General features: G+C 38.9%; 1 protein-coding gene across 6 annotated transcripts in view; it reads right to left on the minus strand.

Annotated features, from left to right (window-relative positions):
* Positions 1 to 403: 403 nt before the first annotated feature.
* The window catches only part of LOC131218928 (UDP-glycosyltransferase TURAN), a 37,070-nt gene continuing 10,553 nt past the window's right edge, over positions 404 to 26,920 (minus strand). The window contains exons 3-16 of one of the 6 annotated variants that reach the window (XM_058213809.1): positions 26,438 to 26,493; positions 26,122 to 26,256; positions 21,723 to 21,871; positions 21,537 to 21,626; positions 21,367 to 21,433; positions 21,217 to 21,280; positions 20,988 to 21,117; positions 19,389 to 19,555; positions 11,701 to 11,811; positions 11,150 to 11,211; positions 10,989 to 11,041; positions 10,781 to 10,856; positions 2,381 to 2,509; positions 404 to 792 (exon numbers count right to left, since the gene is read on the minus strand). In XM_058213809.1, coding sequence (XP_058069792.1) covers positions 745 to 792; positions 2,381 to 2,509; positions 10,781 to 10,856; positions 10,989 to 11,041; positions 11,150 to 11,211; positions 11,701 to 11,811; positions 19,389 to 19,555; positions 20,988 to 21,117; positions 21,217 to 21,280; positions 21,367 to 21,433; positions 21,537 to 21,626; positions 21,723 to 21,871; positions 26,122 to 26,256; positions 26,438 to 26,493 — 1,337 coding nt within the window. In that variant the 3' untranslated portion in view covers positions 404 to 744. Of the gene's footprint in view, positions 793 to 1,541; positions 2,291 to 2,380; positions 2,510 to 10,780; positions 10,890 to 10,988; positions 11,042 to 11,149; positions 11,212 to 11,700; positions 11,812 to 19,388; positions 19,556 to 20,987; positions 21,118 to 21,207; positions 21,281 to 21,366; positions 21,434 to 21,536; positions 21,627 to 21,722; positions 21,872 to 26,121; positions 26,257 to 26,437; positions 26,494 to 26,920 lie in introns of those variants that run through there. The other 5 variants (XM_058213808.1, XM_058213810.1, XR_009157928.1 and 2 more) reach the window with 5 other exon arrangements.

Below are 26,920 nucleotides of genomic sequence, written 5' to 3' on the forward strand. Positions count from 1 at the left end.
TGGACTTGAACTCCTCAGTGCACCTCAAAGATCTAAAAAGACAGGTTTAAGTGTCAAATATTCGGGCCATTCATCAGATAGCAGGCACTATGAACATGCCATATACCAAAACTCAAGGTTGTCCACTCATTGAGTGAGTTGTGAGCCCCACATTTAACATTCACTTTGGAATGTTGGGCTATTTTTGTAACGGCTCATTTTTATCATACAATTTGAGCTACTTGATCAGTGGAGCAACATTATTTTTGGTCCATGAAATGTTTACATTCTACCCTACCTGATGAATTGACTAGGGCCCGCATCTTCTGCCATGGGATCAAATACATTTTCTTGAAGGAAAAAATTTTAACCATATGAGGAAAGAGGGGTTTGTTGGAATGCAGATCTGGTAGATCTATGGAAATGGACCAAAAGGCAGGTGATTATATATCAAAACCCCTTTTTTCTCACATTATCCCTGCAAAATACAACAAAAATACAGCGATAATGTTTAAAGGAGAAAAAAAAAAGGTTCCTAAGCACTTCCCATTTTAGAGCAGGTTGGATATCGCAGACATGTTGTTCCATGTATTCTATGATGCCTCCATCGCACAGCTCGATCCCGAAAAGAGTCCAAAACTGCCTTTGCTTGGAGCACATCCGAGTAGGCCCATAGAAACTTCTAGCAACAATCATACATTTTTTTGAAATTTACCAAAGCAATCGTCTATGCATAAGAAAAGACTACTTAATTTACTGCTGCAATCAGGATGTTTTTCCTCGAACATTTGCTTTGTTCTTCCCCAAAACAACCTACACATTAATTCCAACCCTTTCCAATTAGTTAAAAGCACAAGTGAGCACAGAAGCAAACCAAATCATGCATTAATGGGAGGTCAATAAATAGGCCTAGGTAAACTAGCAAGGACAAGCCCTGTTTATATAAAGAGTTCATTTAGATAGGGAATCTAGCATGATCAGAATTTAAGTCTAATCCCAATTTTGATGACCACATGCCCTCTAAGTCAGATTTGCCGCACTAAAGCGGCACTTTCCTCCACACAAATGCAATTAGTGGCATTTTTGGTTTTTGGTTCTAAAACTTCCTTAATTGTGTTTATGCAGAGGAAAGTGCCAGCCCACCAAAATTGGGATTAGAATCCGGATTATACAGGAGATCCCCTACCCAAGTGGACCCTTATGTTTGAGTCCCAAAAACAGGCCCAAGCGCGGCCTGTTTATGTTCTGGTGCTGAAAATAGACCCAACCCCCATGGCCCACCACACCGGGCTCAAATTATCCTCAAGACCAATTCAGGCCATGACAGCAATAAATGAACCTGGATGCAGGGATGACCATCCAGCGCCTAAGCTAAGGGTCTGATTGCAGGCCAAGCCTGTGCTTTTCACGGGCCCTAACAGGCAGGCATGCTGTAGAGAACAATCGACAGTGCAGATGGACGATTCGGAAAGCTTAATGGGTTCTAAATAAAATGACATATAAAGTTGTGAGAAATTACTTATAACTCCTTTAAGGCGTGTTTGTTTTTGTTGAATCCAATATGTGGAATATGGAATAAGAACATCGAATCAGTTAGAAATGGAAAAGAATGGATTCCATGAGGAATTCTTTTCATTTGCAGTGTGGATTCATGTAGAAATGTAAAAAATGTTAGCCATCAAACAGTCACCAGCCCCTTCACCTCAGAAATCAATTTAAACATTTTTTGGGCAACATGAATATCTGTGTTTTTGCAGATACACTTGGAAATGGAAAATGGATTCCAAGCTTTCTTTTTTCACAAAGGGTTCACAAAGGGTGGAAAGTAGGATACCATGGATATCGTTTTCATTTCAAAGGGATTGCAGGAAAAAAAAAAAAAAAGACCTAGTCCAGAGGGACAGACATGCCCTTTATAGAGGAATTACATGCTACACCCACAACTTTGCACAGCATACAAAGATTTTCAATTTGGAAAAGTGGGGCCCATATTCCATCCTGAGTGAGACGCAACAGACCAACGATCTGGAATACTGAACCATGGGTCCCCCTGCTCACAATTAAAAACATGTACATACCACACCGTCATGTAATTCCTCTGGTTATAAATGGCGTATCTTCATCGTGTAAGGCCAAATAAAGATCATTTAATTGTTTTTCTAATGTCCATTTTGACATCCCCAATTAGTTAGATCACTGTTCTCATGGGCTCAAGACAATGGAATCCATCCATGCTTGGAGGGGACCCACAACTCATTACATGTGTCCCCATCATTCTTGAGTGGATCTGTCATTTTCATCAATTTGAGCCCTGAAGAGCAAATAATTTGACACTCCAGCAGTCTTTAATCAATTTGCACAGAGGAAAGTTGCCAAGTTGTAAAAAGAAGATGATACTTGCCTCATCTATAAGTGGCAAAGCATGATCTTCCCACTCAGCGGCCCACCTTGAAGTGGACCCTGTTTCCAAGGCGCCATCCCTCAGAGATTTCAGAGCATGGCATTGATCTGGGAAACCCTTGAAGAGCATCTGCATGGGTTTTATCAGCAAAAATATTAACAGATAACGTAATAACAAAATTGACATGAGTTTCCAAGAATTATCTCACTGTAAATAGAAAGAAAGAAGAAAAGAAAAGAAAAAAAAAGACAGAAGAAGGTTATAAAGAAAACAAAGAAACAGGGAAGCAACATTGACGACAAATATGGTAGTATAGGCTCGAGCATAGAACAGATGCATCATGCAAATGAAGGCAGCAAATGAACCTTGCTAGATTATAATCAACTCCTGCATCATGTTTACACGTGCCTTTTCTTTAAGAGGAATTATACAATCCTTGAGGTGAGGATATGCACACTATACTCAGGTTTCCAGGAGTGGAGCCAATGGTTCAATGATCCAGACCATTGATCTGTTGTCCCAGCCATAGATGGGCTATGCATAGGAAATTTCCAAGATTGGAAGATCCTAACCATCAATCTTAGACCTTTTGTCAACTGAATATGCACATTGGCTTATGTCACTTCTTGCCATCAACTCGCAGGCCAAAAATTGAAAGGTCAGGATTGTCCTATTGGAAAGAATTTTGGGTCATGGTCCATCCACAATCAGATGCAACAGACCAATAGTCTGAAGAACCAAATGATGGGCATGAAAATGAAAGAATCGAGTATAAAGCTTTGCTATGCCCACACGCATGCTTAATAGAACTCATATATGTGCCACAAGTGATTATAGGTCCAAGATCCAACCCATCCATCATAAAGGCAACGCTATATTGATGCCCTAACCCCATCCATCATAAAGGCAACGCTATATTGATGCCCTAACCCAAGAATCAAGTTAATCCACTGGTCAGGTGAGTCACAAATATATGGCTCTGAAAAACTTGGCTGAAGTTTTCTAACCCATCCACCTGTTTCCAGTATTAGGGCCCAAATGCTGAGTAACCCAGATTCATTATTGGGAAACATGTAGAAGATCGGACCAACCTGATGGATGTATTGGATCTCAAACTTGTGTGCCATGCTGGCACATGTGTGGCATGTACATGAGCTTTCACACACATGCGCTTGGCAAAGCTTTCCAAGTATATTGTGCACATCCTCAGGTCAGCAATCGTATCATGCCGCTTCTTTTTTTTTCTTTTTTCTTTTTTCTCTTTTTTACAGTAGCAGGCAGTTTTTGTCAGCATTAGAGCAAATGCCACCATTAACAAAATCTCCAGTTTTTCTCTTTCTCATAGATAACTATTCTCATTAGTCAAGGGGAAAAGAATACATCAAACTAAGGGAAACTTGTTCCTGACACAGATGAAAAATCGGATCTTGTCCCACTCCCTTTCGCTAAAGAATCAGCAACCCCATAAGCCCTACATTGGCAGACAAAATGTTCATCCTGGAAACTACATCTTAGCCTCTCATGTCAAATATGAAAGAAAGTCACCACGGCTCAAACCCATTCTTGGCAGCCCACACGACATTAACTAGGAAACTCCTTCCATGAATAGGACCCCAAGTAAGATGTCAAACACATGTCAATCCTTCAGAAAGAGACACTGCCTCCACCTCACTTGAATCGCACCACCCAGCTAGTCTGGGAAAGGTCTCCATTATTTATTCAAGCTTTGACAACAATCAAACCTTAACATGTAAAAGGGAATGATCTTATGCAACAAGTTCGAACCATATTATGATGCAAATTAGTCAATCCAACATTCATTCAAGACAAATCACACTTATTGGAAAATCCTAACCATCCTATCGGTAGCTTGCAAGATGGGCATTCCTGATAAGTAAAAGACATCTAAGCATGAAACTATCCAGTACATAAGGTATACCCCACTGTGGATTGCTTATGTCCCTCAAGATTGATTCTCTCAAGAATCACTTTGATCAGATGATCATAACCTCAACCAGTGTCATTAGATTCATGCTTAATCATGCTTATCGTTGTAACTTATAATCCTCATCTTCTTCTCGTTTCTTCTTTTATTTATTTATTTTTATGACGACAAGGTGTCCCCACCCCTTTTTAAGGTGAGACTATTCCCTGTGGATGCATCCAATCACCTGCAAACCATGTGCATCGGGTAAAGCACTAGAGGGGAATTGAACTCACGTTTGTGGGGAGCAAGCCCACAACACTAGCCATTCGCCCAAACCCCGGGCGGGTAGAATCCTCATTGTTTTTAATCTCCTTTATTATAAAAAGGACCACCAGGGAGAATGGGAGATATCTTTTCTTCATTCAACAGTCCCTCTTTCTTTTGTTCCTTTTTTCTCCTATTTCACATGGTACAAGAGTGATGGTTCTGATTTACTGTGTCCCCACCACCATCTGATCCTATCTCCGATCAAGCCAGCCCAAGGCAACACACCAGCACAATCATTGATATCTATCACACCACCGTAGGGAACCCCTCTGCAAATCACCATCACCATCATTGGTCGTCCGATCTCAATCTTGACCCTGCTGGTTTCATCACTATCCCCAGCAAAACCACCATCTCCAACGATCAGTGTGGTGCCAATCCCAGCGCCCTTTTGTCGCCTCCATCACCATGCCCGTAGCTGCTCAAGGGCAACTTTCTCTTGCACGCTGCAGCAACGGCTGTAATTGCCGCTCGAGGGCAACTTCCCAACACAAACCATCTGGCCACCGGGGCCCAGGGATCTCCATCATTGCTGAACCTGGGTGTATGCCTTATTATAACTTGTCGCCATCTGCTACAGCCGATCTAATCACCCAAACCCATCAGATTTACGGCTGGCCATCTCAGATCCAGATCTGAAACCCATTCTCTGTTTGATTCACTTAACGAAATCCAACTGCAACCATTCTGAGCCACCATCATCTCTATTTCTAGCAACCTACTTCATAGTTGCCAGATCTGGTCCCATATCAGTGTATCACAACGTGGTTTCCGGCACTCCTACCTGCACCATCACGTCTCTCTTCTCCACCCAACATCCATCTTCTCCTTCTCGGGTCTGCATCGAGCCAACCACCAAGACACAGCCATCCAGTGCCTAACGTCTTCATGATTGAGCAGGTCCTCCTTCACACCGCTCTATCCTCTTTGTTTTTCGTTTCCACCACTGTGCTCTCATCCCGAACCTGAAACTGATCCACCACACCTATCTTCATGATCCGACCTTGTCATCAGCAATAGAACAATCGTCTTTGGCTAGAGATCTCCCATATCATCAGAGATCTTGCCATTCACAGCTAAGACCTCTTCTTCTCTTTTGCAACAAGAAGAAGCATGGTTGTCTTATTAAGGTCTTCCTTTGGTTCTCTATGTGATCTTTGATTTCTGTGCACATTTGTTGTGCATGTGCACTTGAATATCCGCTACAACATGTGCATACACTCCTATCACCATGCACATTGGTTGATCTGTGTGCATAGTTGTGTTTCTAGTGCAAATTCATTTTCAGCCACTGTTATAGTCACCATGACCCAACACCTGCGTTGCCACACCATCATTGCCCTTGGATCACCACCCATCGTCATTTGTTTGTTTTTCGTTTTTACCAAAACTATTGTGTCGTGCTTTTTGACTAGGATGTGTTTTTTTGTTTGTGCCAGGCTTTTGAACCAAACTTGTTATTGTGCTGGTCGTTTAGACTGAACTTCTTATTGTGTTGGTCGTTAGACCGGACCTGTTGTTGTTGTGTCGGACATTTGGATTGGACCTGTTTTTTCTTTGTTGTCAAAACATCTAAAGCCACTAGAAGAAGAACAATTAAACTCCCAGCCCCCAGAAATGTGTATCCACCTGAAAAGCAATTGTTGAAATCCCCGCCACCGAAAGTGCCACTAGATCATTCGCCAGTCATTGGATGTGCCAATGGTTCACATACCAAAAGTCTGCATGCTTGCCTCATGCTACTTGCTGTTTCGTCACCGTGTTACCATTAAAATTTTCTTTCTTTTGAATAAATGTTCACTGTACCTTTCAAACTCAAGTTACTCCTTCAAGAGCACCTTGAGTTTGAAAGGGAATGTGTTAAGAGTAGATTAGGGTAACCTTACTAGATTATGCTTAATCATGCTTATCTTGTAACTTAGAATCCTTATCTTTTGTAAACTCTTTTTAACATAAAAATGACAATTGTAGAGGGGGGTATACATTCTCCATTCCACACAATCTCTCTTTGTTTTCTTCCTCCTCTCCTATTTCAGTATCCAATACAACTTATTTGCACCATAATTGGGGGGGTTTGTGGTTGTTGTTACTGTTGTTGTTGTTGTATATGGTCATTCCAAGTATCGGCAATGTATCACTAAGTTATCGCCAATGTAGCGCCAGGTATCTCCAATATTATCGAAATATCCCCGATATTATCCGTATCTCTAGCTTGACGATACCGATAACACTGATAGTATCGGAAATTTCAGGTATTGGCGATGTATCACTTAGTATTGCCAATGTATCGATATCGCCAATGTATCACCAATATTTTCGACTATGTAAATTCTAGGTGACGCCGTGTATCACAATTGTATCGGCGATATATCGATGATATCGCCAACGTATCGATATCACAAAAATCTATTTATTAAAAATATTCCGTTTCAAAATTTTTGTGGGCACATGGTTGTACGCAATGTTCAATTTGTTGATGATAATATTGATAATAAATCGATATTATCATTATCGCAACATGCGCGATATCAAGACCACAATCTTTTGTTTCCTTTCCATTTGTTGATGATTTCTAGGCGAAATATCATGTGTTATCAATATTCTGAAATATCGATGGATGGTTGGATGGTTAGACGGGATGGTTGGACTGATTTCTTACGACATCACATGCTCTTAGGCCCCCATTAAATGGAAACTTATTATGTATGCATTCTTTTTAATTTTTTTTATTCCTAAATAAGCATGTGTATTTTAGCATCTGCTGAAGTTTCATTGAAAATTCCACCCTTTTCCCTATGTTTCCCCTCATTTCCAGTTATGAGCGATATTATCGGCAATATCGATATTGTTTCTGTAACCCTGGCCAGCGATACTGATACTTCAAACACTGCTCACAGCAATGTATTCATTGCTTCTTCTTTTCTTTTTCTTTTTTTTTTTTTCGTGCATAAAGAGACTAAAGAGGGCATCCAAGATCACACAAGCTAGTTAGGTATACTATGTTTAATCTACTTGTAACATGGACACGAACATGTATTTGGTGTCAGAAATTATCACAAACTGCTGGCTAGAAGGACCTTGAAAAACTAACAGGACAACACACCCATATAGATCACCACCATGCAAATATGCAAAAGAATAGAGCTTACCAGAGGTTATCGCTGAAAGTATAAATCCTTTCCTCCGAAAGTTAGCCATTCATGGCTCTGATACCAATAAACCCTAAACCCTAAACCCTAAACAATAAACAATAAATACCCTAAACAATAAACCCTAAACCCTAACTACTGTAACAAAGTTACTGTAGAAAAATGGATACCTGAAACTGTTGGAACCCAGACATTTATTTCAAAGTTGCTAAGGTTTTTTCATAAAATATCGGAGAAGTAAACCACACAGTATGACCATTATATAGACCGTAAATCCTACACAGGCAATAACACATGGCGGACACATGGGTAAGAAGGAAGTTGGTAATGACGTAGGGTAATACTGTGGGGACAAGAGGCATAGAAGATATATTTTTAATAAAAATAAAACACGAAATTCGAAACCCTGATAGTCGTCTAAGACGAACTTGGAACTTGAAATAGTTTTTATTTCTCATAAACATTACATCATACTCAAGAAAAGACTTTTCAAATTTAGGCAAACTCTGCCTATTACATAAGCATTTCGGCTATTTATGGATGGAGGTGGTGCTTGTGGATTCTAGGAGTCTTCGAATCCGCGGACTTCAAATGTATTCGAATCCGGAAATCTCATCTCTGGAGATGTGATGCATCGGCTATCATGCCACCTGTCATAGGAAATAAGTTCCTTTGTCGGGACGCACAGACAACATTTACAGCTATCATCTTCCTTTGTCGGGACACGTCGGCAGCATTTACAGCTGTCGTCTTAATGTTGACAGATCTTCCAGCTGTCTGCAGTCACGTTGTCACTTCAGCTTTCTGATGACACTGGATTATCGGGCCATTTAGGCGCTCGTGTTTTGTGTGATGTAATTCGAAAAGTGTGTGAGGGTAAGTAATTCATTCATTTCTGCAATTGAGTTTGCCCATACTGACCTGTTGTTGTTGTGTCGGACATTTGGATTGGACCTGTTTTTTCTTTGTTGTCAAAACATCTAAAGCCACTAGAAGAAGAACAATTAAACTCCCAGCCCCCAGAAATGTGTATCCACCTGAAAAGCAATTGTTGAAATCCCCGCCACCGAAAGTGCCACTAGATCATTCGCCAATCATTGGATGTGCCAATGGTTCACATACCAAAAGTCTGCATGCTTGCCTCATGCTACTTGCTGTTTCGTCACCGTGTTACCATTAAAATTTTCTTTCTTTTGAATAAATGTTCACTGTACCTTTCCAACTCAAGTTACTCCTTCAAGAGCACCTTGAGTTTGAAAGGGAATGTGTTAAGAGTAGATTAGGGTAACCTTACTAGATTATGCTTAATCATGCTTATCTTGTAACTTAGAATCCTTATCTTTTGTAAACTCTTTTAACATAAAAAGGACAATTGTAGAGGGGGGTATACATTCTCCATTCCACACAATCTCTCTTTGTTTTCTTCCTCCTCTCCTATTTCAGTATCCAATACAACTTATTTGCACCATAATTGGGGGGAGGGGGGGTGGTGTGGTGGTTGTTGTTGTATATGGTCATTCCAAGTATCGGCAATGTATCACTAAGTTATCGCCAATGTAGCGCCAGTATTTTCAATTGCGTAAATTCTAGGCGTCGCGTGTATTGCCAATGTATCAATATCGCCAATGTATCACCATTTTCGACTCTATAAATTCCAGGTGTCGTTTGTATCACAATTGTATCGGCGATATATCGATGATATCGCCAACGTATCGATATCACAAAAATCTATTTATTGAAAATATTCCGTTTCAAAATTTTTGTGGGCACATGGTTGTACGCAATGTTCAATTTGTTGATGATAATATTGATAATAAATCGATATTATCGATTTATCGTTATCACAATATGCACAATATCAAGACCGCAAGCTTTTGTTTCCTTTCCATTTGTTGATGATTTCTAGGCGAAATATCATGTGTTATCAATATTCTGAAATATCGATGGATGGTTGGATGGTTAGACGGGATGGTTGGACTGATTTCTTACGACATCACATGCTCTTAGGCCCCCATTAAATGGAAACTTATTATGTATGCATTCTTTTTAATTTTTTTTATTCCTAAATAAGCAAGTATGTGTATTTTAGCATCTGCTGAAGTTTCATTGAAAATTCCACCCTTTTCCCCATGTTTCCCCTCATTTCCAGTTATGAGCGATATTATCGGCAATATCGATATTGTTTCTGTAACCCTGGCCAGCGATACTGATACTTCAAACACTGCTCACAGCAATGTATTCATTGCTTCTTCTTTTCTTTTCTTTTTTTTTCTTTTTTTTGTTTTCTTTTTTTTTTTTTCGTGCATAAAGAGACTAAAGAGGGCATCCAAGATCACACAAGCTAGTTAGGTATACTATGTTTAATCTACTTGTAACATGGACACGAACATGTATTTGGTGTCAGAAATTATCACAAACTGCTGGCTAGAAGGACCTTGAAAAACTAACAGGACAACACACCCATATAGATCACCACCATCATCTAAGCCTCATCCCAACTCATTGGGATTGCCTACATGAATCCTATTCCACCATTCCACTATCATAGACCATATCCTCAGTTAAACCATAGGCCATCAAGTCTTTTTTTACTACGTCTAGCCACATCCTTCTACGCTTTTTTTAGCGTTCAACTAGAACCAACTCAGTCCTAACCAGTACAGTTCTTGGTCTCCGTTGCACATGTCCAAACTTCCTCTTCTCATGAACCCAAACAGATACATAACTATCATGGCTTAAATTTTATTTCATATACATGACAATACAGAGAAAAATGTATCCATCTAACATAAGACAAACTAGGAACCATAGAAGAAGTATACAACTTCAGATAAAAGGGAAGAGAAGATAAATTAAAAAATTTACTCTGGAGTGTCAGTGTGTCCGACACGCACATGTAACATGGCTTTTGGAACTGCACTTCTTTAAGAAATGAAGCATCCTTGTCACATGGTTTTTAACTATCGGAAACAGCCTACCAAAACCAAACAAGCTTACCAGGAGTTCATCAGCTAGTTCAGAAGATGATGAAAAGAGAAGGCCATTTTTCTCTACTTTCACAAGCTCCTCAATGCTTCCATACAATCAAGCAATGAAAGAATCATCACTAAAAGATGCAAAATCGTATCAAAATGTGCGGTAAGTGTCACCTATGCATTGGACATCTGATCAAGGCTTACTGAGGAAATTAGCAGTAAGAGATTACCATGAGAATGAAACAGCACAAACTGGTAATCCACAACCAAACATATCTACAACCTGTTACCATTCATTTTCAAGGAATCAAATATAATTAGTTTTTCAGAAGGAAATCAGTTAGAACAGTTAAAGCATGAGATAATTTGGGCTCTGATCATAGTAAGCTACCTTCATGGGAAGGTCTAAGCCAGATGAAGATGTATGGAGGCATACACCTAAATCTGCTGATCCTGCAAATATATAAGACATAAAGAGTGCAGTTCATCACCAACAATGATGTTCAATAAAGCATAAGAAAAGCAGCGCTGGACCATAATCTTAAATGCATGTATCTACAAAGACCGAGTTAAAAGCATCCCTTGTAGACACGGCACACATATGAAGATCCAGACTGTTCATTTGTTGAGCCCTACTGTAGATGGATTGTTGAAAATCAGTGGTCAAATGATCATAACTGCCAAGTAGAGGATGTTTCCCCATTTAATGTCAACTTCTGGTTGGAAATACTCAAGACGGTCTCTCTGTCATCCCCTAAAAACTCCCCACTTGGTGTATAGGACCATTTGGGCAGTGTAATTTGAGGGTAAATCCCATCGAAGATAGGTCACATGAACTGTTCTTATCTCATAAATGCATATCACTTGTGTGGTGATAGGGTACTTGATAACCTGGATATAGGTGAAAAAAAAACACTGGCTTTTCCATAAACAAAGACTTACCAAGCAACAATGGATAATCCTCTGCTGATAGCCACATTGTACGGAAGGCCACACGTTTGAGATGCAACTTCTTAATTTGCTCTTCATATTTTTCTCTTTCCGGACCTTTACCTTTAAGGATTAGAGGTATAAGATCTCGACTCCAGAAATATAACAGTAAATGTTGGATTTTGCAAAAGAACTTCAAAATATTCATAGGAATAAATAGCAAGCGAAATATGCTAGTTGGCACATGTGGGCAAAATCTGGATCATTATCAGGACAGCCCCACCCTTATCATTCCCTGCCCAAAAATTAGGCTGGTTCTGTCACCGAGTGGACCACACATGTATGTTGAATGTGGACCTTTAGTTCTCATTCTCATTTAAACAGTCCATATTTCGATATATGTAATCAATGGAAGGTCAAGGCGGGCTTTGGTGGTGCTGAAGCAAGAGACCGGAAGCAAGAATGGCAAGAGCTGTGAATCTATGGTAGTTCAAGGAGTGCAATGTGCTGAGGAGCCCTTGTCAGAGGCACTCACCACTCCCCCATTACACGCATCTGGTGGTGAAGGCGTGGAGGAGCTTATCGGGGATTGATCCCCAGGGAACTACAGTGGGTTACTGGAGGGGAGGAATGGTGATTGTGCCTCAATGGCCAGGGGTACACACTGAGTCAGATATGTGTTGGGTCACATGGAGAGGATGGTTGGCATCTCTTTCAGAGATTGCAACAAGGAGCACTACACGTTGTTCAAGTTCATGAAAGAAAGAGCACAGAAAAGTATGGTCGAGCTCCAGAAGAAAATTCAGAGATCACTAAAACGACAGAGGGAACTGGAAAGGCTTGAGTCCTCTATCAATTATAATGCTGGAGCCCTCTCAGGTAGCAAGATGAAGTGAAGACAGGGAAGGCCAGTGTCTCAATGAAGATCCTCAACTGGAATGTTAAGGGATTGGGGTGTTGGCAGAAGAGAAAAGGTGAAAAACCTCTGCCGTGGATCAAAAGTTCAACTAGTGGCATTCCAAGAAACTAAGCGATGCAAGCTGGTGACTAGAAGATGGTGGATTCATTGTGGGATGTGGGGAGAAAAGACTGGGTTTCTCTAGATGCTATTGGTTCAGCAGGGGACATTGTGGTAGCCTGAGATACGACAATTTGGGCTAGAGAAGAGTGGTGGAGAGCTTTTGTCTCCACCATGCTTTATATGTAGAATGTCTAAAGGATTTTAGACCAATTAGCTTGAGCGGGGGACTGTATAAGATTCTAGCGGAAGCTCTAGCATCAAGAGTTTGGGTGGTTCTCAGATGTGATTTTTAAGGTCCAAAAGGCGTTCGTTGCAGGTAGGCAAATTCTCAACGGTCACATGAGTGCATTGATCCTAAGAATAAGATAGCGGAAGCTCTCGCATCAAGAGTTTGGGTGGTTCTCATATGTGATTTTTCAGGTCCAAAAGGTGTTTGTTGCAGGTAGGCAAATTCTCAACAGTGCACTTATTGCACATGAGTGCATTGATTCTCAGTATAAGACAAGAAAAAAGGATATTGTATGCAAGATGGATATTGAAAAGGCATATAATCACATAAATGGACTTCTTTGACTACATGCTAGGGAGACGGAGAGGCTAGCTTTGAAAATGCATCCAGTCGGCCCCAAAAGAATTTTTCAAGACTTCTAAAGGAATTCATTAGGGAGATCTGCTCTCACCATTTTTGTTTGTGGTGGTGGAAGCTTTCAATAAAATGTTGAACAAGGGTTGAGCGGCTAGCCTCTTTTGAGGTTTTGGGATAGCAAACGCGGGTCTTCAGATCTCCCACCTTCAATTTGCAAATGATACTATTCTCTTTCGCGAAGCAAATAGTGTTATGGTGGATAATTTAAGAAAAGTAGTGAGGTTCTTCGAAATAGTCTATGGGTTGAAAGCAAATATTTCCAAAGTGAGATATTAGGTGTGTACTTGACCACAAAAGAAGTGGAGGATTTCATGAGGGTCTTTGAGTGTGACACAAGATCTTCCCCCTCATCATGCCTCAAGCTCCCTCTTTGCATCAACAAACTAGCAAAACATCCATAGGATAAGGTAATTGATAAGGTGGAAAGGAAGTTGTTGAGATGGAAGAGCCGCTATCTCTCCTTGGTAGTGTTCAAAATATCGGTATCGCGTTACGTATCGCACCCTTGGGATACAGATACGTATCGGTTATCGCACGGGATATATCGTTTGTATCAGGTAATTTATCACACTTTTAAGGACACATATGGAAACAATGGGAAAGTGTTGAATTTTTCAATGAAACTTCAGGGATTGTTAAAAAAGACCTTAATGCAGACTTTTAGATCATAACATCTCAAAAAAGAAGCGCACATAATAGGTTTCCTTTGTATAGGTCCTAAGTTATGCGTTGTTTAACTGAACTAATGCAACTATATTCAAATTGATTGAATAACATTTAGAGCATATGTGATGATCGTTTCATCAAACACTCCTAAATACTTCGAAATTAGTCTCAATTGACAGCTAGTTGAAGGGAAATTTCAAAAAATAAAAATATTTTAATATTTTTTAAATATTTTTTTTTTCAAAAATTAACAGCGACTGAACAAATCAGTAGATCAGCCCTAATCCATGCTTGATTTCATGTTTGGAGTGCAAAATTGCAAGCAATTTAGGAGAAATTGGTAAGTTTCGAATTTTTCACAAATTGGACCACCTACACTCAAATTTCGAAATTAGAGTGTATGTGATGATCATTTCATCAAATACTTCGAAATTAGTCACAATTGACAGCCGGTTGAAAGAAAGTTTCGAAAAAATCATAGAGAACATGCAGAACCAATAGATATCAAAATCAAAGCTCCAACTCCATAATTTTTCATGGAAAACATGAACCAATGGATTTTTAACCATTCGACACTACTTCAATATAATTTCAACAAAAAGATAAAAGGAAACGAAAATTGAAAATGCTCACCAAATCGAACATGTGGGATATATTGGCACTACCTATGTGTTTCATATCACACAGGTGGGACACGATATATATCAACCGACATCGTTGATATTTAAAACATTGTCCTTAGGTAGTTGGTTAGAAGTATCCCTGAGAGAACCTTGTGGAGATATGAAACAAAGGAGGAGAACCTTTGGAGAGAGGTAGCTGCCAGTGAGGCATGGGCGTCAAGCTTGTGGAACGGAGCTTCAAGTGTGGTGGGTAGGTTTAGGCAGTGTTTTAAATATCGACGATATCAGTCGATATATCCCACGATATATCTTGTATCCCACCAATGCGATACAAAACGCAAAAGTAATGCGATATATCCCACATGTTCGATCTGGTGAGCATTTTTGAATTTCGATCCTTTTATTTTATGTAAATTATGTTAAATTAGTATCAAATTGTTACAAATCCATGATTTTTCAATTTTTCACGTTTTGCATGAAAAATCATGGATTGGGAGCTTTAAGTTCGAGATTTGGAGGAGATAGGCCGAGTTGAGGAAAATTGAAAAAAATCAAAATTTTCCAATTTCTCGCAAATCATTTGCAATCTTTTTGTTCAAACATCAAATCAAACATGTATGTAACCTAATCTAGTGATTCTTTTTTTTCTTTTGAATGTATCACTTCTATTTCCACGTCTTCTTACATTTATAAATTATATGAATAGACATTGAATATATTTGCATCAATTCAGTTTGACAACACATAGATTAGGACCCCATACAAAGAAAACCTATTATGTGCACTTGTTTTTTGTGATGTTTTGATTTATAAGTGTGTATTGATGTCTTTTTTAAGTTTTAACAATCACTGAAGTTTAATTGAAAAATTCAACCAATTTCCCAATGTTTCCAACAATAATGATACATTACACGATACAACTGATATATCCCATGCGATAACCGATATGTATCCGTATCCCAAGAATGCGATACGTAACGCGATACCGATATTTTGAACACTGCTATAGACAGAGCTCACATACATTCGTAGAAAGATTGAGCCGAGAAACGACCCAACTTGTTCTTAAGCCAAATCATCTTGTCAAGATCATAACGAATTGTAATATAAAGGAAAAGTTTGTTAATAAGACTCATAAACTCCTCTACATCTTCATCATTTAAGTCACGGCGACAAGGGTGACACCAAATAATATTATTTTCCATGATGGAGAAGCAGTCGGAAACTTAATGTCTTTAGCCGAAGAGAGGGTAAGCGCCAACCCACACATCTTCCCAAAAGCAAATTCTCTCACCATCACCTAAGGAGAAGCTTAACCCTTCTCTAACTCCATTCTTAAGCACCGAAATACCCTCTCATATACCAGAAGCTCTATATATAGAAGAGTCATTAACCCACCATCCCGCATTCTAACATCCATCCTTTCCGGCTATGATTTCTTTCCACCACGAGCTTTCTTCCTCCCCAAAGTGCCATATCCATTTTCCTAAAAGAGCGCTATTCATCCACTCCAAATTCCAAAACTCGGCTCCCCTATCCTTCAAAGATTTACAAACCCCATCCCACTTCAACAAGTGGAACTTTTTTCCTATCCTCCAACCCTTGCAAAAGAAAGTCCTTTCTCAACTTCTCAAGCTTGTTGATGACAGAATTTGGCAGGCTCAAAAGAACAAACTTGACAAGCATTATCCATCCACCTAAAGAAAAATAACAACCTTTCCATTTTGCTAATTTCCTTTCCAAATCTCTCCACTACTGTATCATGCTTAGTTGGCTTCCGAATATAGAACAGGAGGCCGAGATAGGTTGTCAGGAAAGGACCCGTTTTGCACCCCAATACCCCTGCCAACCGATCCAACTCCTCAGGACATGCACCCCCAACACTTCGCTCTTAGTAACATTCCCTTTAGTCTTTCCATAGGATGACCTGAAACCGCTTCAAAACCGAGGATGACCATTCTCGATCTTTCCACTATAGTCTCGTTGGCTCCATAGAATAAGAGTGTCGTCAGCAAACTGGAGATGAGAAATAAGCGGTTTCACCCTATCCATTATGAAACTCCGAAAAGACCAACTTCTTGCCCTTTAGATAACACCATTACCAAAGCCTCGGCCACAACTACAAACAAGTAGAAGGATAACAGATTTCCTTGCCTTTTCTTGTAATGAGTACTTAATTTTATTGATAAGCCACAAGACAAAAGTCATAGAAAAGAAGAATACAACCCCATATTACAACCTGAGCAAAGATAAAACTTTACAATCTTTGAAATTCTTAACCCTGGATACCCACTCTTGCACATTTCTTTTAGACTTCCAAATTACCTCCTCCCAAGAACATTTATTATTAAGGAAACACCACCTATTTTTGTTCCTTCCAAATGTTCCACAAAACTGCTAGCAAGACCATGCGCCAGATGACTAACTCATCATTTCCTAGGATCCCACCATGCCAAACCCCAAAAAAGCGCATTTACTAAAGAAGGCATTATCCAATCAACTTCCAATATGGCCAAAAAAGCAATCCAAACTTGCCTCGCAAAGTGACAGTGAAGAAAGAGATTATCCATCGACTCTGCATCGTTCATATACAAGAGACAAATGTTGGGGAAGAATCATAGACTGTTTACGGAGGTTGTCTATGGTTAAGACTCTCTCCCGACCAGCCATGCAAAAGCTGACACCTTAGTTGGAGCTCCATAGAACAAAAAACCATGAAAAAATTCCTGACTTGGAAAGATCAATGATTTTCAGATCAACTTGTAGAAAGCTTGAACTATAAACTTTCCTGATGGAGAACTTCAAATTGGAGAATCTATTAGAACCGAGGAATGATAAATATTCTGCAATCGCTCCAACAATTTGCCATAATCGATCACCTCCTCGTCAGATAAATTCCTCTAATAAGGACACTGAACGTTGTTGCCACCATGAAGCAAATAACAACCAGCTAAAATCATTTTTTTATGGGGCTAGTCTTGCTAGTGATGAAAACTCTCATTCCAACGGATTATACCCACACCAAGGGTCCTCCCAAAATCAGACGCGAGTCCCATCTTCAAAAGAGAGTACCAATCCTTGCTTGAACGAGGGACCGATAGAGTTGAGAACTTTCCATATACCCAAAGCTTGATACCTCTTGATGGCTTAAAGAAACCTTTTAGGGACCCGTTAACCAAAACAAAGAACCAAGCCGAATTAACACATTCCCTTATCCAACCCCTCATTTAGATCCACATGCCAACCGCTGCAACAAACTATCCAAGAAACTATAATTGACATGGTCATAAGCCTTCTCCAAGTCCAATTTACACACCACGCCACCACCCTTTTCATTGTATTGAGTCGATCATTGGATTAAACTTATGAGCCATACTATGAAACTTTAGGAGAGAATGATTAGGCAAAGACTAAGGCATGAGACGAATGTATCAGAAAATTAGTTTGGTTTCATGCCTGGGAGGTCTACCATTGAAGCTATTTTCCTACTTAGACAATTGATAGAGAAATATAAAGAGTGGAGGAAGGATTTTCATATGGTCTTTATTGACCTAGAGAACGCATATGATGGGGTCTCCAAAGAGTAAATGTAGTACATGTTGGAAAAGAAAGGAGTCTCAAGAGGATATATTGACATTGTCAAGGATATGTATGAGGGAGAGAGAACCAATGTGAGGACCACTAGTGGAGAGACAAGTGAGTTCCCAATCATTACTGGCATATATATCAGGGGTTTCGCATTGGTAATGGAGGAGTTCACAAGGACTTTTTAGGAAGAAATACCATGGTGTATGTTGTTTGCAGATAACAATCTTGATTGACAAGACAAGGGAGGGAGTAAACACAAAGCTAGATTTATGGAGGGATGCTTTATAATCTAAAGGATTGAAAATTAGTCGGACTAAAACAAAGTATATAGAGTGCAATTTTAACCATATAGGAGCGAAAACGAGGAATTAGTTAAGACTGTTGACCAAGAAGTTTCCCAAAATGACCACTTTCGATATGTTGGGTTGATAATTCATGAGTAGAGCAGGAGAAAAGGACATTGCCCATAGAATTCAAGCTAGGTGAAAATCGAGATGTGGCCTTGGAGTTTTATGCAATCATCATGTACCACTTAAATTGAAAGGGACGTTTTATAGGACAGACCAACCATGCTTTATGGGACATAATGTTGGGTAGTTAAAGAATAACATGTTCATTGGATACATGTGGCTGAAATGAGGACATTGAGATGGAGGAGTGGCAAGATGAGGAAGCAGAAAATTAGAAATCAATGCATTCAAGCGAGCTTAAGAGTAGCACCAATACGTAAAAAGATGAGAGAAAGTAGACTCGTATGGTTTGGTTGTGTGCAACGGAGACCAAGAACCGCACCTGTTAGAAGAAGTGAGCTGGTACAAGTTGAAGGTGCTAAAAAGGCAAGGGGATGGCTCAAAAGGACGTGGATGGAGGTAGTAAGAAAAGACTTGACCTATGGTCTAGTTGAAGGTCTGGCCCTTGATTGAGTGGAATGGCAGGACAGGATTCATGTATTCTCCCCCAACCAATTGCGATAAGTCTTAGATGATGATGATGATGACATTTTCATACATGTCTTACCCACTTGATGAGTGTTGGGCTGCGGCACATTAACAGGCCAGATCTTAGACAGATGTGCCACATGTGCACATGGAGCATTTGGCTTTTGTAACTGCAGATGTGGACCTACAAGTTGCAGTCTTCATGAACTAATGCTTACCGGTTATGATGAATAGTAGCCTTGGGTACAAGTATTGCTTCCCCTTACAAATGTCCATCCAAAGCATCTCTTCCTCAACTGAGTCGTCCTCGTTTAGGATAGCTGCAACACGCCTATCAAACATAACTGCTGCTTCCAGAAGCATGCTAAAATCTTCATCTGCAGTCCTGAGAAAAGCAGTCAATTTCTAAGATGTTTCATGTCTGTGAACCCAAGGTATTCTTGCCTCTTGGACCCCTTAATTTCAATTTGATTACATCTGTTTATCTTTGTTTACAGTCATTTGCATGACAAAGAATCTCCAGATGAATTAAAAGTGGAAAAAAGGAATAAGTAAACCATCATGAACATCTAAAATTTACAATTATTCTTTCTAAAGTTCTGGTTTGTCATCATTGAATTGCCAACCCACATATATCGACATTTAGTCTGAGATTTGCAATGATTGTCTGATAATAACCCCTTTGTGCAGTCAAAAAAATTATTACAAAGGAAATCAGACTTAAGTTCTATAGATAGTGAGGAGAGTCTTATAAGTCCACTCACACCTCCACATGGACCACTAAAAGTGATCTCACATGTCAGAAATCAACCTGGCACATGTTGGACATCCAGTGGATCATCTCTGTAGATGAACTGACCCAAAAAATCCAAATTAGGTAGATCATATATGTATTTAAGTGATAGACAGTTCAATTTCAGGATGCAAGCTTACAAGTAGTCAAGACTATTAGGCAAACAATAGTTGAGTTTCAACATGTGAAGAATAATTGAATTTCGACATGTGAAACACTGGATCAACAGAACATTGGTCAACACTTGGTCAGACAAAGTCAAGCACTCAGCATTTTATAGCACACAAAGTGCAAAATGAAGCTGAATCTAGCATCAAAAGATGGTTAACAACGACTAACATGATTTCACTTTTTGATGGGCAAAATTCCTACAGGATGTCAGTGCAGTGTGCCAGTCAAATCCATAAATGGACACCAAATACAGCATGTGATTTTGATTTCTTTGCAAGGATTAAAGGGAGCAGCAATGGACATAGCATATGTCAGATGAAACCATAGCAAGACAAACCAATAACTAAAACAAGACCTAAGCCACTCTGATATCATGATATATGATCAGGAAAGGGCAAGTGAGTTCGCACACATGCACGCACACAAAAGCAGATCTACCGATACCATAATAAGATATAAGAAATAGGAAAGCACAAAAATATCCCATATTTAATGAGTTGGGATACACTGATAAGACTTAGAGCTCCTTAAAATAATAATAATAATAATAATAGCAACAACAACAATAATAATAAAAGAAAAGAAGAGAAAAGAAAAAGATCCAGAGCTCCTAAGTGCGTAGACACAACCTCAAGACTAGCTATTATATTCCACTAGCAGATCAAAGGCCCTTCATATAGATAGAGGTCTTAGACTCCTAGGTCACTTTCTATAAATAACTGGTGGATTTCACCTCACAGGATAAGAATGTAACAAGCAAACTTCAGAAAATATTAAGTTTCTATACTCCGTATTTTCAATATATGCCATTAAAAAATAAAAAAATCAAACTCAAATTATAAGTTTGTCTCACCAGCTAGTACTGCTAACAATGAGGGCTGGCCTACTCGGCTTTGCGAAAATGTCATTGCCAACTTGGGTGGTAAAGAGAGTGTTATTTGCATTGAGCTCCTCCGTTTGGAATGCAGCATTGCCATCTCTTCCTGAAGAAAAGTTTAAAATGTATCACAAAGAACATTCATATTTGACTGAATTCCAATCATACCTACAGACTAATTGAGTTAACTAATTACCAACATTACCAAAGCTGATACAATCACGAATGTCACAAAGATTACTGAGATCTCCTTTCAATCTGCAAAACAACTACAAAGGAATCCAAATGTCACATTTTAAAAGCTTCTAAAAGAAAACTTCCTCGAAGAAGAGCTGACAAAACACAACCGACTCACCTCATGCTTCTCTTGTAGCGAAGCAGGATGGAAAAACTCAGGAGGCTGGTCATATAGAACTGTTGCCCTAATCATTTTAAAAGAGGTAATTAACAGAAATTTCACTTCAAGAACACTTGTGATTTTTAATGCACAAGCCAAAGGAATGCATTTGTTTTAACCCTGCCTACTTGATTCCCCAATTTTGAGCTAGTTCATGCTGCATTGCCTTTGTAACACATAAGGCCCCATCAGCTTTCATCCCAAAATGCTTCTCAGCCCTAGAAAAGAAGAGACAAAATTGTTCATTTTCCGTGCAACCAATGGAAGTTATTCATAAACAAAGGGAGAGTTTTTGGAGCAAAATCAATAAATACCAATGGTAGATCTTCACCAAGATATTACTTCTCCCCAGTGATAGACCTAGCAGAGTATATCCAAAATTGTGCCAATCTACTACAAACGCAGACTGCCTCCACCAGCTAGCAAATTTGACAGCAATCAATGCTGGAATAGAAGGTGGGTTCTGCAGAAGCCCAAAAAAGAGAATAAGACAACCAAATTGAGAACTGCTGCTGGACTTGTTGGGCACTAACTACCATATCTCAAGTGAGAAATATAAATAAGTTTATTGAACCTTCTGGTTCTGCCTATGAAAAATGTATGCCGATAATTTGAAACAAAATGTATGAGATGGGGGAAAAAAAAAAAGACCTTTCCATAAATGAACCATGTGTTGCAAAGTACATCCTTTGAGGACAAAACCATCAATTCATTGATTTACTTCAGATTGAAGCATGGTGGACAAATATAGATCTCCATGAAGCATAGACATGCTCCACATGGCTACACATGCCAACATGGCACGTGTTAAATGCCCAAGCAGGCGACAAGTGGACCCTAACTGGCCCAAAAACAGGCAGATCAAATTATTAGGTGGCCCATATGGAAACAACAAAGTTTTAAAATTGCTAATTTACAATTTTTTTTATGACGACAGGGTGTCCCCACCCCCTTTCGAGGCGAGACTATTGCCTGCAGATGCATACAATCACCTGCCAACCACATGGATCGAAGCTTGGCCACTCAGCAAGTCATTATTGGGATGACGATGGGTTGCCAACCCCCTGCCTGCCTGACACTCCAATCAAGTATTCCTTTCGCAGGACTTCGGTCATGGGTGTTACAACAAGTACTCATGTACACAAGGAGTCTGACATGGCAGACCCCCATTTATCAAAGGTTGGATAAAGGCTAGGTTGAGACCCTCATTTAATGGCATGGCATCATTATGGCAGGGCAAGGAAATACAAGATCAATGGGATACTGTGTAAATACATGCGCCAGAAGGGCATAGGCCCTTCCTAGGAGTTGTCTTGCAGAAGGAAAGATGTAAAGCTCCTTTGGAGCTGATTATAATACATTTGACACATGGCAGTTGCCCCTTTCTTAAAATGGAAGAAGCCTTTACTTGGCAGGGCTTGGACAAGGCTAATACAAGCAGTAAAAAAATAAAAATAAATAAATAGAGCACCATTCCAATTTCAATTTGGAGAACTTTTGCCTATAAATAGGCGCTCATATCCCCTCCATTTTCACTATTCTTTACTCCAAAGCTCTAAATTTCTTACTCTTTCTCTCTTACTCTAATCTCTCTACAATCATTTCAAGTATGTTTATTTTTTGTATTTTAGAAGTTGTGCTTACTTTTTGTGTAATTAAGTTGTAAGTTATAACTTGTAAGTTGTTTCAAGTTATCCATTTATCAGTAAAATTTCTTTGTTCGAAGTTTATAATAATTAGTTCTCTTTTAATGTAGCTTGATCGTTTTGTTAAAATTTATATAATATAATATAAGTAATTAAATATATAACTTAATGAAACACTCAAACTATAATGAAATAAGTAAAATAACCCAATCCAATCATGTGTACTAATTAGGCAAGTTTTTCTTATTTTTTAAGAATTTTTTCAATTTTTATTTTTCCTTTTTTCAAATTTCTATTATTTAAAATATATATATATATATATATATATATATATATATATATATATATATATATATATGCCATGGCATATGAGATTGTGCGATCGCATAGGCCCTTCCTAGGAGTTGTCTTGCAGAAGGAAAGATGTAAAGCTCCTTTGGAGCTGATTATAATACATTTGACACATGGCAGTTGCCCCTTTCTTAAAATGGAAGAAGCCTTTACTTGGCAGGGCTTGGACAAGGCTAATACAAGCAGTAAAAAAATAAAAAAAAATAAATAGAGCACCATTCCAAATGCACTTATATTATGGATAACAAATTGAAAAAGCTAGACGCAGACATCAATGCCATGAATTATCAAACTCGTTAGAGTCATCTCCAATTCAAGGGAAATTATGTAGGTTCAAGGCACGGCATAGAGCCCACCATGCAGTGAATTTTTTGACAATTCATTAAAGATTTTTGGGGTTCTAACTTCTTGACGGCAGCCGTTATTTTTGGAAGGTTATTATGGCCAATTTTTGTTGATCCTGATATGATTTTGGGGGTTGATTTTCTGGATGGGCTGATTTACTGGATCTACACATGCAATTTTTGTCCAAATTCTCTGATGATTTTGGAGGTAATTTTCTAAATCTACACATCTTATTTTAGGCAATTACAGTTTAAACAAAACTTTGCAGATACAGGCATACAGATACTTGTCATGGTCCAAGTGCTTCCCCAAGCATGGATGTGCAACACTCATTACCACATTTCTGTCGTGGATGAGTTAAACTACCCCAAGTGCAAACACCAAGTGTTGTGCACTAAACCCCGATGAGATGCAATAGAGATAAATGAGAATAGAAAAGTGATTCTATTAAACAAGAGCTCCAAAGCTTACAATTTTCTAAGGATTCCGAGGGTTCTATGCATGGTTACAACTTACAATGTTTGAATTATCTCCGATGTTATCTTTATCTCTAGCTCATCGATATCAATAACGCTAATAGCGATACCGATAATGTTGGTAGTATTAGAAATTTCAGGTATTAGCAATGTATCGCTAAATATCGCCATCGTATCAATATCACTATTGTAATCACCAATATTTTCAACTATGTAAATTCTAGGTGTCGCTTGAATTGTCAATGCATCAATATCGCCAATGTATCGCCACTATTTTTGATTATTTAAATTCTAGGTAATGCTTGTATCATAAGTGTATTGACGATATTTCAATAATTTTGTTTATTAGAAAAAAAAAATTTATTTCATTTTTTTTTCATGGGCACATGGTTGTATGTAGTGTTCAATTTGTCATTTATAATATTGATAATATCTCGATATTATCGATATCGCAACATGCGTGATATTGAGACCACAATCTTTCGTTTCCTTTCCAATTGTTGATAATTTCTTGGTGAAATATCATGTGTTGTTGATATTTTGCAATATTGATGGATGTTTGGATGAAAGGTTGGATGGTTAAATAGGCTAGATGAGATGGTTAGATTGATTTCTTACAACGGCACATGCTTTTAAGGCCCCATTAAATGGAAACTTATTATGTATGCATTTTTTTTTAATATTTTTATTTCTAAATATGCAAATATGTACATTATAACATCTCTTGAAGTTTCGTTGAAAATTCCACCAAGTGTTGTGCACTAAACCCCGCTGAGATGCAATAGAGATAAATGAGAATAGAAAAGTGATTCTATTAAACAAGAGCTCCAAAGCTTACAATTTTCTAAGGATTCCGAGGGTTCTATGCATGGTTACAACTTACAAGCAAGGACCTCTCCTCTTTATATAGATTATAGACCTAAGAACCTTCTAGCTACTTTACATGGATGGCTAGGATGAGGCCATGTGGCAGCATCTAACAACCCAAAATCCTTAGAAACCTTCAACATAATTCTACACTTCTCTTCCTACAAAGGCCCATTTAGAGAACCCTAGAATATTCTAGAGCTCTCTACACTACTCTATGCAACCCTACATGAGTCTAGCCTTCTCTAAAATTCTCTACACAACCCCACACACTGTACAAAGCCTTTAGCGTGCAATTGAGCACAAATTAGCAAAGTCTTTGATCTAGTCTCTTGGAAGTGTCATGTCCGTGGCATACTGCTACTTGGCATCCTATTTTGGAAACATTTGATTGATCTGGGATCCATCTAAGAGTCGGAATGTCCTGGTTGAAGATTTCATAGGCCTGCATCACATGGCATATGTTGCTACATTGTGTTCACACACAGGCATCAACCGATAGTACCCTCAGATAAAGCTAATAACAGGTCAAGCCATCCAATCTGGTCTTCAAGACCTGCCCCATGAAGGGAGGGGCTCAAGCCTAGACTTGTTGGCCTACGGATCAGGTTGGCACTACAGGTTCAGGCCCAATTAGTTATCAGGCCTAGATCGGTCAAGATCATTGGTCCATTGAGTCAGCTGCCGGTCAGGCCTAGTGCCATATACGTATCACATGCCATTAGTATAGAAATTAATTAACAGGCATTGTATGTTCAGGTCAAGCTCATGCTGACCTTGACCAGGCCCAGGACGCAACATCCATACGCCACAATACATAAAGTTCAGAACGAAGAAACATTAACAAATAGCATTAAAATAATCAATAGGGCCAAAAAAAAAAAAAAAAAAAGAAAGAGTACATAGTACAACACTAAAGGCAACATAAATGTTAGTGAAAAGTGAAAACAAAACCCAGTATGTTTCCATTCGGTGGTGATAATAAACAACACGGAAAAATCTCAATGCATGGAAACATTTGCCCGCACCTGCACAATAAAAACATCTGGAGGAGGTATCTTTACACAGAGAAACCAAAGAAGCACAAAAAATTGAACCAATGCCTTAAGTGGAAGCACCAACAAATGCAATAGCCTCGGCAAGCCCCTGATGACTATTGGCTTCTGCAAAAAATTTAAAATAATAACAAATAGTTAATGACATTATTTTTATAACCAACAGATTCAATGACAAGAAATAAAGTGAAATATATAAGTTTTTTGTTTTTTTGTTTTTTTTGAGAGAGAGAGAGAGAGATGAAATATATAAGTTTTGTAAGAGTATGACAAAAATGATGTACAATACCATTTTGTGAAGATGGATAGATGCATTCTCTAAAAGAGCACCATGGGGATCAGTACCTGTCCAAATATGGAACTTAGAAATATTTGGTGAGCCAAATTAAAAAGGAGATTGATGCAGTAAGACAACAAATTTGTAGAATTGTTAGGAGCGGTGTAGTCAAAGGCGTTCGGGCATGTGGCTAGTGTTTTGGGCTACCTGGCCTCCAGGTATAGCTCTATCCCCCAGCTTGCACCTAGTCACGTGCCTAGCGCCTAATGCCCAGGTGTGCCTAGGTGCACCAGGCTGCCACCTGCATAATGTTGTCTCGTTTTACCCTATTGGATGCCTCAAAGAATGCTATTTCTAGCATGTTGACACCCATAAAGAGTGGAAAGGCGTCTTATAAACCTCCTTAAGAGCATATTTTCCCAAGTTCTATTATATGAGGAACAGTTTTAACGTAACGAAATTGCATCCAGATGGAGAATGAAAGCTACAAAAAAA

Source organism: Magnolia sinica, chromosome 11 (assembly GCF_029962835.1).
Source record: "Magnolia sinica isolate HGM2019 chromosome 11, MsV1, whole genome shotgun sequence".
Lineage (NCBI taxonomy): Eukaryota > Viridiplantae > Streptophyta > Magnoliopsida > Magnoliales > Magnoliaceae > Magnolia > Magnolia sinica.